The sequence below is a fragment of the Natator depressus genome, chromosome 2 (genome assembly GCF_965152275.1).
Source record: "Natator depressus isolate rNatDep1 chromosome 2, rNatDep2.hap1, whole genome shotgun sequence".
In the NCBI taxonomy this organism is placed as follows: Eukaryota; Metazoa; Chordata; order Testudines; family Cheloniidae; genus Natator; species Natator depressus.
Window position 1 is genome coordinate 16,049,201 of NC_134235.1, and position 15,838 is coordinate 16,065,038.

The 15,838-nt window shown below is 45.2% G+C and overlaps 1 protein-coding gene across 1 annotated transcript in view; it reads right to left on the reverse strand.

Annotated features, from left to right (window-relative positions):
- TG (thyroglobulin) overlaps nt 1-14,667 on the reverse strand; it is a 214,543-nt gene extending 199,876 nt beyond the window's left edge. Inside the window, exons 1-8 of the mRNA XM_074942893.1 lie at nt 14,604-14,667; nt 13,338-13,446; nt 12,006-12,103; nt 10,542-10,745; nt 8,346-8,505; nt 3,772-3,878; nt 2,240-2,383; nt 938-1,123 (exon numbers count right to left, since the gene is read on the reverse strand). Coding sequence (XP_074798994.1) covers nt 938-1,123; nt 2,240-2,383; nt 3,772-3,878; nt 8,346-8,505; nt 10,542-10,745; nt 12,006-12,103; nt 13,338-13,446; nt 14,604-14,667 — 1,072 coding nt within the window. The remainder of the gene's footprint in view (nt 1-937; nt 1,124-2,239; nt 2,384-3,771; nt 3,879-8,345; nt 8,506-10,541; nt 10,746-12,005; nt 12,104-13,337; nt 13,447-14,603) is intronic.
- Between the last annotated feature and the right edge of the window lie 1,171 nt (nt 14,668-15,838).

Consider the following 15,838-nt stretch of genomic DNA (forward strand, 5'->3'; position numbering starts at 1 on the left):
ACATTTTCTGCTGTCATCTTCCATTTTGTGCTCCAGTTTGATGCATTTTTTTTCCTTAATGAAATCTCCCTCGTTTCATGACATGGCAGCTCACACACCTTTTCTTCATTTGCTTCTATGGGATTTGGCAACCTTTATGGTCAAGTAAAACAGGGACAGAAATAGGGAACAAGGTGGCTGGAAAGAGACCAATGCAATGCACCCCCACACCAGAGGCATCACAGAAGCAAAGCACCCCCACACCAGAGGCATCACAGCAGAAAAAGAGGGTTAAACCACAAGTGCAGTGTCACCAACACTTGCAATTTTGTCACAAGCCTTGTGATATTGGGTGTTTTTCTTAAAGTCTGAGCTCTTGGAGTCAGGTGAATCTCAGCTTCTATTTTAAAACAAATGTAACTTTCTAGCTGTCATAATTAGGGGAAAATGCTTGAAAATCTGAACCCAAAAGGAGCCAAAATCAGGAGGTCAAATAAAAGGAACCCACCATTTATTGTTTTTAAAATCTAATGAATTTTCAGTGCCAGATTCATGATTTCTGAATGCTTGGGCTTGGCAATACTGAGGAGAGAACTGGTGCTGCACCTTTCACTCAGGGAACACTCCCATTTCAGGATAAAGGCTAGGAGAGAGGGAGGCTGACATGAGGTCCTGGATAGGGGACCATCACTGGGTTGGGTGGGCAGGAAGTGAAGTCTATTTGGTGGTGCTGATGTTCTCTCAAAGGACTGTGTATTGTGCAACTGTGGGGCCAGAAAAGAAAAAGGGGTGGAGAGAAAATAGAAGCCTGCAGGATATTTTGACAATAACTGTGGTATTTTGTCCCAGAATCTAACAAATCTTCCAGGAGGTCTGAGGAGGATACATAATGTGCGTTTGTACACCTTATGTGAAAATTAGTGCTGGGAATTTATTACTATATCACTCCAATACATACCACAAGTCGGGAGCTGCCCTTGCCTCCTTGTTCCTTGGATCTCCCGCCCCTCAGGGTCCACGCACCAGCACGGCCCTTCCTGCTCACACTGTACTGGGGCATAGTCCCCATTATCCTCACAAGACGGACTATAAGCATGTCTGAAGCGAATGGCTGCAAACCTCTCAACCTCACATTTAGAGGGGCCTGGAAGAGAAACGCTGCTGGTTAAGGATGAAAAGTGTTAAGTGCTGGAGCAAATCTACATTCAGTCCTGGTTCTGTCATGTCTGAATAACTCCTTGACAATTGTTCAGGGAAGGCCCCGATACTCAGGTTTTTTTAAATTGTTAGAATTACTTCCTCAAAGTAAACGATACAGACTAAAACTTCAACACACTTTTCAGCCATTTTAATAGCTATTGCATAACTGTAAATGCAGTAATTTCTCATTCAGTGGGCAATGGTGCAGGGCTACACAAGCATTTGCTTTTAAAGTGGATTTAACGTAATGAATGGTACCAAGTGGATGGACAGAGTATACAATCTCTCTTTATCCATGCAATGGGTCCAGAGTAGGCAATGGCAATATGAGCCAGTCCCACATTTTCTTACCCTGGGCCTGGTAGGATGGTATTTGCATTTCCTGGACAGGACAATCCCTAGTCTCTCTGCTGCAAATATTAAGAAGAATGCTGTCTGTGCTGTGGACATCTGTACATTAGGAATGGATCCAAGGCCACCAACTCATTTTACATCTGCCAGAGGGTATATAATGGTCTATACCTGTACCAGCTTTAGAGGATGATGTAAAACTCCCATCATGCACCTACCCACTTGTAGTACAGTGTCTTAGCACGTGCGATCAAGCCTCTCTCTAGTGGCTGTTACGGTGCTAGAGGTGCTGAGAGTCCGTGCTTTGTTCTCTGTTGACAATTGTCATGTCTGAATATATGCAGTCAGGGTCTATTTCACAATGCTAACCACATGAGAGGGAAAAATTCCTTCCTGACCCCAAGAATGATCAACTAACACCGAAAATATGAAACGCAAAATGATTTCCGTGTAGCCGAAAGAATACCTGCTTCAGTACAGAGGCATAACACTCTCATGCTGAGTGCGTGCTACAAGTCCCACACTGTGCCTGGTCTGCAGAGCCCCAGCTAAAAAGGCTTAGCTCTTCATTTCAAGTAGAAGCAGCTCATGCTTTTAGCTCTGGAGGTTCCTGGTTCAGTCCCCAGTGTGCCAGCCAAGAGAGTGGTGATCACACTTGCATTCCAGAATTCTTGTGTCACCCATGGGACTCCAGTCTGGTGCTACTTACATCTGAACCTGCCAGAGGTCGCTAGCTGCACCCCTAGAAACCGTCTCTGCAGAATCCGATAGATGCTGGTCTCAGTAAACGTGTGGGCAGGTTGCAATGCGGTGAAAACTGTATCATAAACTTCCTCAAGCAGCAATTCCAAGCCTGTGAGAGAAGAGAGCCTTTCAGCACAGGGGGGCATTTTAAAAAGAGAGGCTTCATCTGCCATTCATACACATCTGAGAGGTGACAGAAATGGATGCCTCCTACCAGACAAACATCAACTCTTCCATCAGTCGAACTATGAAGCTAGATGATGGACATTTGCTCACACAAGTAGCTCCACTGAGCTAAAGGAGACTATTTGTGTGAGTAAGCGCCTACCTAAATGAATAAGGGCTGCATGATCTACCCCAAAGGGGCTGGGTTGAGCTGCTTTGTGATAGCTAAGCAAGCTGTAACTGTGTATGGGTGACTGGACATACAGTGTAAGAATCACAAAAATGTAGAGCTGGAAAGCACCTCAAGAGGTCATCTAGTCCCTAACCCACCCTGAGGCAGGACCAAGTAAACCTAGACTACCCTTGACAGGTGTTTGTCTAACCTATTCTTCAGTGATGGGGATTCCACAACCTCCTTTGGAAGCCTATTCCAGTGATTAACTACACTTATAGTATGAACGTTTTTCCTACTGTCTAATATTTTTACCTAAATCTCCCCTGCTGAAGATTAAGCTGATTACTTCTTGTTCTACTTTCACAGACTTGCTGGGGCCCATCCTCTTTATAACAGACTTGCTGGGGCCCAGGGCAGAAAGCCGAAGCCCCACTGCATGGAGCTGAAGACCGGGGACATGAGCCCCACCACTTGGGGCTGAAGCCGAAGCCTGAGCAACTTAGCTTTACAGGGCCCCCGTGTCATGGGGCTCCGGGCAATTACCCTTCTTGCTACCTCCTAATGCCAGCAGAAAACCAGTTGTGGTGGCATAAGTAGGCCGTGGAGTTTTTATAGCACTTTGGGGGAGGGAACGGGGGCTTAGAAAGAAAAAGGTTGAGAACTCCTGCTCTACAGGGAAGGAAGTAGTTCAGTCTCCAGGTCCATTCAGTTCTGCACCTCTCTGCTGAGATTGCCAATGAGATGGCCGGTTGGAAGGGTGGCTTTCGGATATGCAACCAGCCCAGTAGGAACTGGACTATTGACAGAAGGGACTCAACAACAATGGGAAAATGACTTTTGATCACAGCTAAACTGGGCTGGGCAACGCAGCCGAGGAAGATGCCAACCTGGGTTGGCCAATGCAACTGATGATGCTGTGGTCAGCCACTCTCTTAATGAGAAAATGTAGCTAGTAATATCCATCCTTAAGTGATCTTGCCACAGATATGTATCTGGTGACAATCGGCCGCTGTGCCTGCTCACAGATGACTCCAGCTTAGCCCTTAGCTTTCTCACTGAAATGAAGCTGTGGTCCTTGTGTTTGTTCATTATGTACCCTTCTTTGAGGAATTCTGAGTCCCGTTGCTAAGACATACCAGATTTTGGAAGGCACTTACCAGTCTCTGCTAATTCCCGCCCCAGACTGTCAGCGCAGTAACAGTACCCAGAGACCTCTGGGAACATGCTTCTGAAGGAGCTAAATGTCTGGAATGCATCTGGGAACCTAAAAGGAAAAGCAGCGGGTTATGAAGTGGAAAGTTCATGGTGATCCTTTGACAATAACAAAGAAATCATATTCTTCTCCAAACTCCCACTGCAGGGATCACAGCACAAAGGCATTATGGCACTTCTGGGGCTAGTTATGTCAACCCTACTCCACTGTGATCCAAATTTTAGTGTTTCCTTTTATTAACAAGGCCTTAGGCTATGGAGCAATGTGTCCTGGCTCCTCACAGATCAGGATTAGTCCAAGATTTGCCTTGCTCACTATATGCTACAAGAGTTTATACATGTGTTTCCTCAACAAATGAGCCTAAGCACCATCGTTCTGGATAACAGAACCCAATGAGCAAAGGGCAATGAGGTCATTTCTTGGACCGATTTCAGGCCATTTTTAGCCTTATTAGTACCTAATGTACTACAATGATGAAGGTGGTAGAAATGTTGACAGATAATTTTGTATCCTGGTCCAACCTTTGAAAGCGCAGCAAAAATTGTAAAATATGTGTCAGTGAGGCAAATGTAATTACGAATACCCACTCATTAGCAGCTTTCCACAAAGCCACACAAGATGGCAGAAAGCCTAAACAAAGAGGTTGTTTTCCCCCCCACATCTGCTTTCCACACTGAATTAAGCATGGAACAGCAAATAAAAACTAACACTAATCTGTTACATGATGAAAACATGGGTCAATGGATTAAAAGGAAAGTTTATTTTTTAAACATATTACAAGTGAGACTGACTCTTATTTCTGGAGATCAGAGGAGCTCTGGATTCTTTTAACATATTCTAGTAGTGACGATAGCCAGATTCCAGCAAAGGAATGATTTAAGAAGGAACCTTAATACGGTCAGAGTTGAAAAAAACATCTGTGTGGTCTTAGCTGACAGATATATCAGGGCTTCTTCAAGCAAATAGAAGATACAACATTCTAGGTTCAGGTATTATGGCAAATGAAACAGTTTCCCCATGTGTTAGTGCAATGAGATTAGCATTATACATCCATGCTCATATTCCTAAATGTGGTTTAGGCACCCAACTCCCAGCTGTGTGCAGTTGTGTGACGAAATCCAGTAAAGGGCTGTGAAATTCACTACCAAAGAAGTAAACAGAATCAAATAATCTAGTCAGGCTTTTCAACAATGATGGATGCTTTTATAAGCAGAAATAATGTATTACACCCTTAGATATCATGGTGATTCGTGCTGTATAAAAACATGAGACAGGGTGGATGGAGGAGTAGATACATACTGGACTGCACCCTGGGATACTGGTCAGGGAACAAAGGCAGTTTGAAGCTCCTCTTTGCACTCCCCTGGTCCTGTTGCAGCTGTATACAGGGCTGGTCCCCCATGCAGTAGCTCGTGGATACTACAGTAGCCTTGGGGCTGCTCTGACTAACATCAGGCTGCAACATTCCCAAGAGGCCAAATATACAGCCAAGTATCACTCTGGCATAGGGCTGTCTTGGCCATGCTTCCAGAAGTGAGATGGGAGGAGAGATGTAAGAGCCCCATGTCAGCTTCACACCACAGATGATCACTCATACTCCACTGGCTGGTTAAATCATCTTTGGGGCCCCTTTACACTGGTGTTGCTGCCACACCCCAAGAGAGAATCTGCCCACTAACAATAAAGTTGGCGTGATAAAAGAAGAGCAATCAAATCTCATGCCCCAGGACATAGCTGGATTGTTATTGGGATAAGGAAGAAATTCAGTAATAAATTATTAAGGCCAGAAGGGACCTGTATGCTGATCTTGTCTGGCCTCCTGCACAGCACAGGCCAGAGAATTCTGCTCCTGTCCCCCATGTACAGAGTGGCACAAGTGACTTGGTGCATTGCTGGTGCTTTCAGGTTCCTCTTAAGCACCAAGCATTGGTCATTTTCAGAAGAAAGGTCACCACACTTGTTCAACCAATGGTGTGCTCTTGTGTGGCACATCCTCTGTTCTTATGAGAGTAGTGTGACTAAATGCAATGGGAGTCTTCTAGTCAATTCAGGTTCTTTTTCCATGCCTATCACCATGGCATCTGAACCTGTACGGCTTTCAAAAAGGCTGCTGGGTAAATACATTTCTGCACAGGATTTTCTTTTAATAATTCAATTTGAAAAATGGACTACACACCAAATTATGCCATGTGTAATGTGTGGATAGACACATGGTCATATCCTGGTATCGGTCATTTCTGTCCTGAAGTCAGAATATGACAAAATAAAACGCAAAAAGTACAAATCAGGCCCACATAAGAATGCGTCTAGGACTGCATGCACCCAGCTTTGAAAATCCACCCCTTACAGTCTCTGTTCCTTTTTTTACCATTGTTCCCATTATTTGCTTGTCTTTGTCCAGCAGTGGATAATGACAAAATGGCCAAGATCTTAGCTCTCATACCCTGTCACAAAAATGGTGAAGCAAATGTGTGAACTGTGGCCATGTTCGTGTTTCTGTCCTGTGTGTTCTGAGACGGGAGCAGATGTAAAGAAAATGGAAAAGTAAAGGAGATAAACACAGATTTATTGGTATCATCAGGGGTCTTGGCTTACATTGTTATTCATTTTTCAGTGATTCTAAGAAAGCCCCCTTTTACCATCAGACTGTGCAGCTCCAATTGTGTCTACCATTTACTGACCACACCCAGTGTCAAGAAAAGTGGCTGAGTTGTGTTCTGTACCTCAACAACCAAACAACACAGAGAGGCAGAACCTTCATGGAGCTATGACAATTTACAGCAGCTGAGAGATCTGCCCCAGAATCTTTACTGCGGAGGAAATGATGTGGGAAGCAGAAAGAAAATAGTTCTCAGCTCTCCAACTCTTACCTTTCTATCTCTGGATTTTGTGCTGCTGCTCATCGCCACAGCATCTGAGCAACTTCCATGGAAAATCAATAGCAACAGCGAAGTCCCCCATGGACTTCTTGAGTCCCTGGCTCCTCTCCTTATTATGCTTGGAGTAGGGTTTCTGGGTTGATTTTATTTACTTCCATTCTTGTAAGGTTGATCTGTTTCAGGGTAAGTTTGATTATTGTGGCTGGGGGGTTTTTAGGTAGAAAAGAATGTTCATGTCTTGAGTATCATTCTTAGGGTGCAAAGGAATGATAACCCAGTGGTTAGGGCACTATGTCTTGGAAGACCTGGTTTCAAGTCCCTGTTCTGCCACAGGCTTGTTGCGTGACCTTGGGCAAGTCACTTAGCCTCTCTCTGTCTCAGTTCCCCATCTGCACAATGGGGATAACAGCACTGCCCTACCTCACTGGGGTGTTATGAGGATAAATACATTAAAGACTGTGAGGCGCTCAGATGCTGCAGTAACAGTTGTCTATGTAAGTTCCTTAGAGAGAAGGGTAGAAAGCTGGAAGTAAAAACAATCTTGCTTAGATTTATACGGTGATATGGAAGCTATTCAAACCCAGTCCTGAAGCCACTTTCCAGGCAAAACTCCCAATGGGAACAACAAAATGTCATTTTAAAGCATCCCTTTCCTCACTCTAGTTGCCTTTTTGGTAGTCCATACCCACCAGCCAGCTAGTGACACAGACACATTATCCTTCACTTACCAAAATAGCCTCCTCTGACACATTGACAACTTTGCACCAGGCACTTGGCCTGCCTTGCAGTACTTTTATTTTTGCTTAAATTAAAGGCCAAAACTCAGGACAAGAAGATTCACTGGAATAGGCTTTAGCCAGAAGCGAGGCATTAGGTTTACTTTACTGCCCTCTAGTGGAAAGAGGCAAGCAATGAGTCTGAAGTCCTGACCATTTAGCCACACTAGAGAGAGGCAGGCAAAACTGTTTCACAGAAAAACTGGACTCCACTTCAGCAGCAGCTGTGCAAAAAGAGAGCCGCCCCCTCTGTGTGTTTTAATGTTTTAAAGCCCACCAACGGCCTGCTTCAGCTATGAAAGAGCCCTGGCCTCCGTCTGTACTCCTCTCTGCACCCTCTGTTCATCTCCCACTGGCTGACTTGCTGCCATGCCCTTTCCTGCACCCTCACCACTGTGGGTGCAAGAGCCTCTGAGCTGCCACCCCTGAGAGCTGAAACAGCCTCTTTGTATTTTTCCTCCTCACTGATTCTGCATCTGTGTCCCGTTCCCCAGTGGGAACATCTTTCATCTCTTATCCGTCCCCTCTTAATTTCTCTCTCCCGCTACTCTGATCTAGCTCGTTCATTGCGTTATTTCATTCTGTACGGTGAGGGCTGCCTTGGATGACAGACACTGCACAAAAGACAATCACACTGAGGTAGCTGAGAGTGTGTAAGGATACTCTGGTTCCATGGCCTGTGGGGTTGATGAGCTGGCTCTGGTTTTTAAAGCACAAACGGCTACTGAGGAAACGAACATATGTCTATTCGCTTTTGGGAAACAGATGACCCATCAAGCTCCTACAGTTGGAATGTGCAAGGAGGTAATGACTCACAGAGGTCTGCAGAATTGCCACTCAGTTGCAGAAATGTCTGCTCCTACCTGTTATAACTGTGAACAAGATCAAAGACCATCATGTCCGTCATGTTGACAAATTTGCACTGGACAGGCAAAAATTCTCCATCTGCTGAGCACTGTGGTGGGCTCCTTTCCCCAACTCCATGCAGAATGCGACGGTCTCGGATCTCGCAGCTCCCCGGACCTGATGGAAAACAAGTATCCACTGTCATGAATTCACCTTCCCACAAGTGCCCTTCACCTTCTCTTTGTTAAGCAAAATAGATTGGGCTCCTTGAGTCTGCCATTATAAGGCAGGTTTTCTAATCCTTTCTAATCATGAATTGTGGACACCTGAACTGGACACAGTATTCCAGCAGTGGTTGCACCAGTGCCCAATATGCCTCCGTAAATATACGTAAATAGGAGTAAAATAACCTCCGACTTGAGATTCCCCTGTCTATGCATCCAAGTATCACATTCGCACTTCTGGCCACAGTGTAGCACCTGGGAACTCATGTTCAGCTAATTAGCTCCCCCATCCCATCCCAAACTCGTTTTCAGAGTCATTGCTTCCCAGGATAGACTCCCCCCATCCTGCGAGTATGGCCTATGTTCTTTGTTTCCAGACGCATACATTCACATTGAGAACTATTCAAAAGCATATTGTTTGCTTCAGCCTGTAGTAGGAAGAGAGCCTGAGACATAAGCCCTTATATCAGAGACCTGGTGTGAGGCCTGGGCTAAAGTAGTGTCCAAGCTTTGCTGATATAAAGCAAAGTTAAGTTGTGAGCAAGAGGCAGGCCCTGCTCACAGGATCTGGCAAGAACAGGGCTGATATTGCAGAAATACACATTCCTAAGTAGTGCTAGGCACTCACGTAAACACATTCCAGAAGGGTGGTACCAGAACGCCTCAATACCAAACACATTCACCAAAGGTAACAGGAACATGCTGACCCATCCTAAAGATAAGCATGATGGATAGAAATGTTTTGAATGAGCCAATAAGTATAAGCCAACAGGTGGCACCCAGATATGTCAGAGGGGCAATACGTAACTCGTTCTTATCGGTGTATAAAAAGGTATCTCAGGGGGAGTGTCTTTGGCCAGTCTAGGGGGGGAATGAAAAGTCCCGCCATTCACTGAGCTGTGTCAATTGTCATGGGCATACACATGCTAGTGTAACTGTAGACATTGATCCGGGGAGCTAGGACCGTGGTCTGTCGACAACAAACTTGGCCAGGTGCCTTCGTACCTTATCAGATCTTGTGGCCATTGGCTGGTTCGCTCGAGGTCTGCCGTGACAGCTGTCTGCGCAGGGCTGGGGGCAGCACACAGAGAGAACACACACACACACATGCAGCCAAACACCTGACAACACAGCCCAGTTTGCCAAGCGAACCACATCACTCTGTATCACCGACCTGATACATTATTTACCACTCTTCCAATATTTATGTCATCTGCAAACTTTATCAGTGATGATTTTTTGTTTTCTTGCAGGTCACTGATGAAAATGTTGAATAGTGGAGGGCCAAAAATAGATTTCTGTGGGACCCCCACTAGAAACACACCTGAGCAATGATGATTCCCCATTTACAATTACATTTTCAGATTTATCAATCAGCCAGATTTTAATCCATTTGATGTATGCCATGTTAATTTTATTTGTTCTCGTTTTTTAATCAAAATGTCATGTGGTATGAAGTCAAAAGTCTAAGTATATTACACCAACACTAGTACCTTTATCAACCAAACTTGTAATCTCATTAAAAAAAAAAGATATCAAGTTCATTTGACATGATCTATTTTCTATAAATCCTGTTAATTTGCATTAATTTTATTACCCTCCTTTAATTCTTTATTAATCAAGTCCTGTATCAGCTGCTCCATTACCTTGCCTGGGACCAATGTCAGGCTGACAGGCCTATAATTACCCACGTCATTCCATTTACCCCTTTGAAATATTGGCATAATGTTAGCTTTCTTTCAGTCTTTGGGAACTTCCCCAGTGCTCCCAGGCTTATTGAAAATCAACATTAACAGTCCAGCAAGCTCCTCATCCAGCTCTTGGATGCAAGTTATCTGGACATGCTACCATCATCCCATGATTTGGAAAAGACAACCCTGAAATTTCCTGGCAGCCAAGCTTATGACCTGCCATTCATCACATACAAGCTTTTTATTTCCCTTCCTCCAAACATGAAATCAAATCCACATTTTGTTGAACTTTACTTACATTGCATTGGCTTCCCCGTCTGTCTTGTGCCGTAAATCTCCATCCCTTCAGAGTCCACACACCAGCACTGCCCCGGCCCCACATCACACTGCACTGGGTCAAACTCCCCTGAATTCAAGCACTCTGGGACGTAGGAGGTGCTGCTGCTGTTGATGTAATGACTTACCAAGATCTGCTGTTTTTGGAGCTGGCAAAAGGATAAACCTACAATACCAAAGAGGCATCATTAGCGGAAGGTGATTGCTGGGCACAAAACCATTTATTTTTCTAGAGGACATCTGAGTTTTCTCTGGGCCACACTGAGACCATGAATTTGTTCTGTCGCTCAGCCAGGTTTGCCCAGGAGAGTGATCAAATATTGCAAGAGAGCCTGGGATAAATTTCAGATTGAACTCACCATTTGTGGGGACCAGGGAAGGATTTATGGTTTTAGTTACCCAAGAGAAACACAGCGATTCTACCTGACGTCCGCTGAAATCAGGCAAACCCTGCTTGGTTCAGGTGAGATCTACTGCGTGTTTTCAAGGGCAGATTATCAAACTGAGTTGAGGTCAGACTAGATGACCACAGTGATCTCTTCTGGCCTTTGAATCTATGACTCACCAGCCAGCCTAAATGAGAATTGACTTGTTCATATCGGTGACATTACTTCACGTTACACCAGCCGATGGTCTGAGCTTCAAAATCCAAACTCAGGGGGTGTGAAGCCATGTGAAGTGAAATTGTACCAGAAGGTTGGGAGTGACTAAAGCCACAACAATGCTGTATCATGTCAATTTCCTGCTCTTTCCCTTAAGAGCCTGAGGAGGAGCAAATTCTCCTCCCAGCTGCTATTAAAGCCATAGTCACTCGGTTCCTATTAAAGACAATAGGTGTTTTGTAGTAAATTCCTCCCAGGTCCTTGCACCCAACCTGACTACTTGGGTGTGGCACTGGAAGGCAGATTTAGCCCTTAGAAAGTAAATGAGTAATTGTTCCTACTAAAACAAGTAATTGATCATGGAAGTGCAAAGGAAACAGTGGGAAATCCCACATGGAGCTTACATTTGCATATGCTATTGCCACATGTTACTTGAATTTTTTTGTATGTGAAATTTTGGCACCTGCTTTTGAAAATTTATGCCCCATTTAGGCTCAAACTGTGAGGAATGGGGGCCCAAGGCCTCTGTTTCACCCTCCCCCCCCCCACATACACTTTCTCCTTGTGCCCTTGCAAGGCCACCATTGATTAAACTGGGATAACTCACACAAGAAGGGACTGCTCAGGTGAGTAAAGTTTGCATGATCAGGTCCTGAGTAACTTAAAGAGCTTCCACTGAGGAAGATCGATAAATCACCAGGAGCCTGCTGTTGCTCTCATTGATGTCAATGGCCAAAGGCCACTTGACTTCAATGGTTGTCACACTGAGATGCAAATAGCTTTTTTACCACCACACATGAAAAAAGTGATGACCTCTGACTTACAGGCTATTGGAACTCCAGTCTGTTTAGTGCCTGGTACCTCAATACCATTGGCATCTACACACCAGCAGGAGAGGCCATTCGTATTGCACTGCACAGTCCTGGGGAGAAGACACACATCATCATTTTCTATTGGCAACAGAACTGTCCATCAATATGAAATATATCTGTCAGCAATGGGACGGTCACAGAACAAAGAACAATGTGACAACACAGCAATGGCGTGAGGAAGAACTATATCCTAGAAATGGCTTCTAGGCTATTCAGATCTAACTGATGGGATCTCTTTGGAATTCTCACAGGGCCCCTCCTGTCTTCATTCAGTTCAGTGCCCAGCCCGTACTACGATGGGTCCCTAGCTGTGCAACCGCTTATCAGATCTACAATATGTTCATTTAGATTCAGGCCTGAACAGCCCCATATAGAGGGAAAGCTCAGATTCGTTTTGTAAATAATGCATTAATTTTTAATTATAGGCTTTTCTATCACTCTTGTATCTAAGCACCACACACACATTAATGATCTTACCCTAACAATGCCCCGTGAGGTCGGAGAGTATTGTTATCCTATTTGGGAAGATGGGGAACTGAAAGACAGTGAGATTAAGGCTCAGATCTCCAAAGGTATTTAGGCGCCAACTCCCATTGATTTCAAAGGGAGTTAAGTGCCTAAATACATCTGAGGATCTGGGCCTATGTGATTTGTCCCTGGTGGCACCGAAAGTTGATAGCAGAACTCTGACTGCTAGTCCTGCGCCTTAACCACAAGACTATCTTTCCTTTCTGGATCCAGATCCAGATCCACTCTGCACAGGTCAGTCTCTGCTCTAGCTCAAATCTAGGCCAGTCTGGTAATTTGAGAGTCCCAATCCAGTTGCTGGTCTCCACCTTCACTCCAAGGAAGTCATGAACTGTGCCAGCCCTATACCTGGTACAGTTTACTTCCCCCCCTCCTCACTCCAGCTCAGCTATGCAGGCTAGCACATTGGGGGTGGCAAAGCTTTGACTCCAACCCCTCCCCACCACACCACATTTGTGGGAGGGAAAGTAGCAACCCCATGTAAGATGCTCTCCCCCTGTGTTGGAACCCACCAGGTGTGTTGTGCAAAGGACAATCTGGCCCACCACATTTAAAACAGTCCTGTTCTTTTTTATTAATAGTAGGGACCCCACAGATAATTGCAGACGAGAGAGAGACAGAACTCATTCAACAGAGTCTGAAGCTGGAGCACAGCCCTCCTTATCCACTACGTTGGGGTTCCATCCCACTCAGCCACAGAACTCCCTTTGCCTCAGTGGTACAGGATTGGGTCCACAGGTGGCTGTCCTATCTTACCGGAACTGGCCATCTTCCAAGCACTGGGGGACGTAGAGTTCTCCTTCCAAAAAGGCCTTTTCCCTCTGGAGCTCACAGGGGCGGAGAGGCTGGGACTCAGCCTGGTACTCTGCATGCAATAAACAGGGAAGGAGATCACTGAGATTTCTCTACCTTCCTGTTAGATCCTGAGCCTGGCTCAGCATCATCTCCAACACTATCGTCTGTGCTGCCATTTTGAGTCTGGTTTTAAACACCACAGTGGGGTTTCCCCTTCTTTGGTGAGATTATTCCACAGTCTAACAGACCTCACAGTGAGGAGATTGTACCAGCTATTCCCAACTCCTAATGATCAAAAACCACAAGCTAGTTCCCCCACCCCGAAAAAAATCATGAGATTATCTTAAAAGAATGAACTCTGAGAAATAATCCATTTGGGGTCATGTTTGCCTGATGGCTGCCCACTTGGCCAACACAGCAGGGATTGAATCAGAGGCCACCAGAGCTAAAAATCATGAGCTGCCACAGTTTGACCGAAAGAACCAAGCCTCTAAGACTTGGGGCAGTATCAACTCACATCTGCTGTGGATTAGCACAGCAGGGGGCAGGTAACAGACACTCACCAGTAGGCGATATTTATTTACCTTCCAGGGTCACGTTTTTGAGCCTCTCTCTGTAACCATGAAGGCGAGAAACTTTTTTTTTTTTTTTTAAATAATGCAAGTTGAGATTCTGGTGTACTCACATTAACGCACCAGAGATCACGAGTCTCATCATAAAATGGAATAATGGTTAATCAATATGAATAACTGGGGTGCCTAAATTTGAGGGCATCCTCCAGGATCCTTTGTATTCCCCCCCCTGCCCCGCCCCATACTTTTCACCCAAGCATCTGTGCTCGCCAGTCAGTCCTTCCAGCAGCTTCTTTTGGAGTCATCAGCCCATGTCACACCTCCCTGAGACAGGTGCATGCTGACATCACAGAATCGGAGCTTTTGCTGGCCCCAGGAGCATGGGCCGTAGCTTGGAATCCAAGCTCAAAGCCCTGGCAGTGCAGTGACCACTGAGTCAGTGGCACATCTCTTTGGTAAATAAGATCAGTCTTGTTTCATGGTGTGTTGCCCAGCACAATGGGGCCCTGCTCAAATTCTGAGCCTGTAGGTGCTGCCATAATACAAATAATCAATAATAGGGGAGTATCAGTGCCAAGTTCTCAGGCAGAGGCAAGCGCAGCATGGCTCCAGCCTGACACACATAAGGGACAAGAGGGAGTAAAGCTAAACTTACCGAATATATTGGCTGATGCTGTGCTAATAAAGAAAAAAAGGGTGCTGAGAAGTACGGGGCCCATCTTTCAATGCAGGAGCTATGATCCCTTCTTATGCTGAGGGATCAAGACCCTGCATGCTCTGCACTGGCTTCTGGCAGACTTTTATAGCAGCCATTGTTTGAACAGATTCACTTATGAGCTGGTAGACTGGGCACTAAATAGGGTGACTGACGCAGGTTATATTTCTAAGAAAATCTTGAGGGCCTCATTCACCTGGAACGTCCCCAGTGGATTTCTTCGTCAGCCAGCTCTCCTCTCCTCTCCAGGGAGCACTTGTACATCTAGTCACCTGAAAGGAGAACAAGCAGAACAAACAGCCAACATACAATGGAGGAGACTGGAGGGCTTAATTTAACCCACGTGCAAAAGCATAATTAAAGCACAAAAGGACCTAGACTTTGCCGAGTGGGAGCTTAGAGTGTCAGCTGCTATATATTGCGTGCATCTGAACTAACTCATATAGGCCGTGGCTAACTCAGATGAATGGACGGTGCTAGGCATGTTGCTGACAGGCAATAAGTGATAAATGTGGCAGCACAGCAAGGGATAATATTTTTCATCCCAGCTGGAAAATGTTTGGCTCCAGACCAGATGCAGTTTAGTTTCTTTTTGGGACTATACCTGTGTGTCTTCACAAAACGGTTCAGTATCAGTACAGTACAGATCTGCATCTGAAAGCCAACCAGACACATAACCAACACACTCTGTCTGCTGTGTTACTACATTTACATAACTAAAGCTAACCACCCTTTATCTGTCTTGTCTAGTTAGAACATGAGCTCTCTGCAGCGGGGACTGTTCTTACTATGTGACTGCATGGTGCCTAGCACCATGGGGTCCAGTGAGAGTCGGGGCCTGCAGGCACTATTGCACTACAAAAAACACAGAATCAGGTTACCTGGCTTCTCTTCTTTCCACTGCCACATGCTTGCTGTGTGACCTTGGGCAAGTCACTTAACTTCTCTGTTGCCCCAGTTTTGCTATCTATAAAATAGGAATAATAATACTTAGCTATTTCACAGGGATGACATGAGGCCTCTCTTATTAATACCTGTGAAATATTATGAGATCCTGGCATTGAAATCCCCCTAATGTGTAAATCATCATTAAAATCTGAGGACTTGTCTGTGTAATGCTTACTTCATTGGCAAGCTCTTGCTTAAGTAATTCCACTGGGACTTGTGTGAGCAGT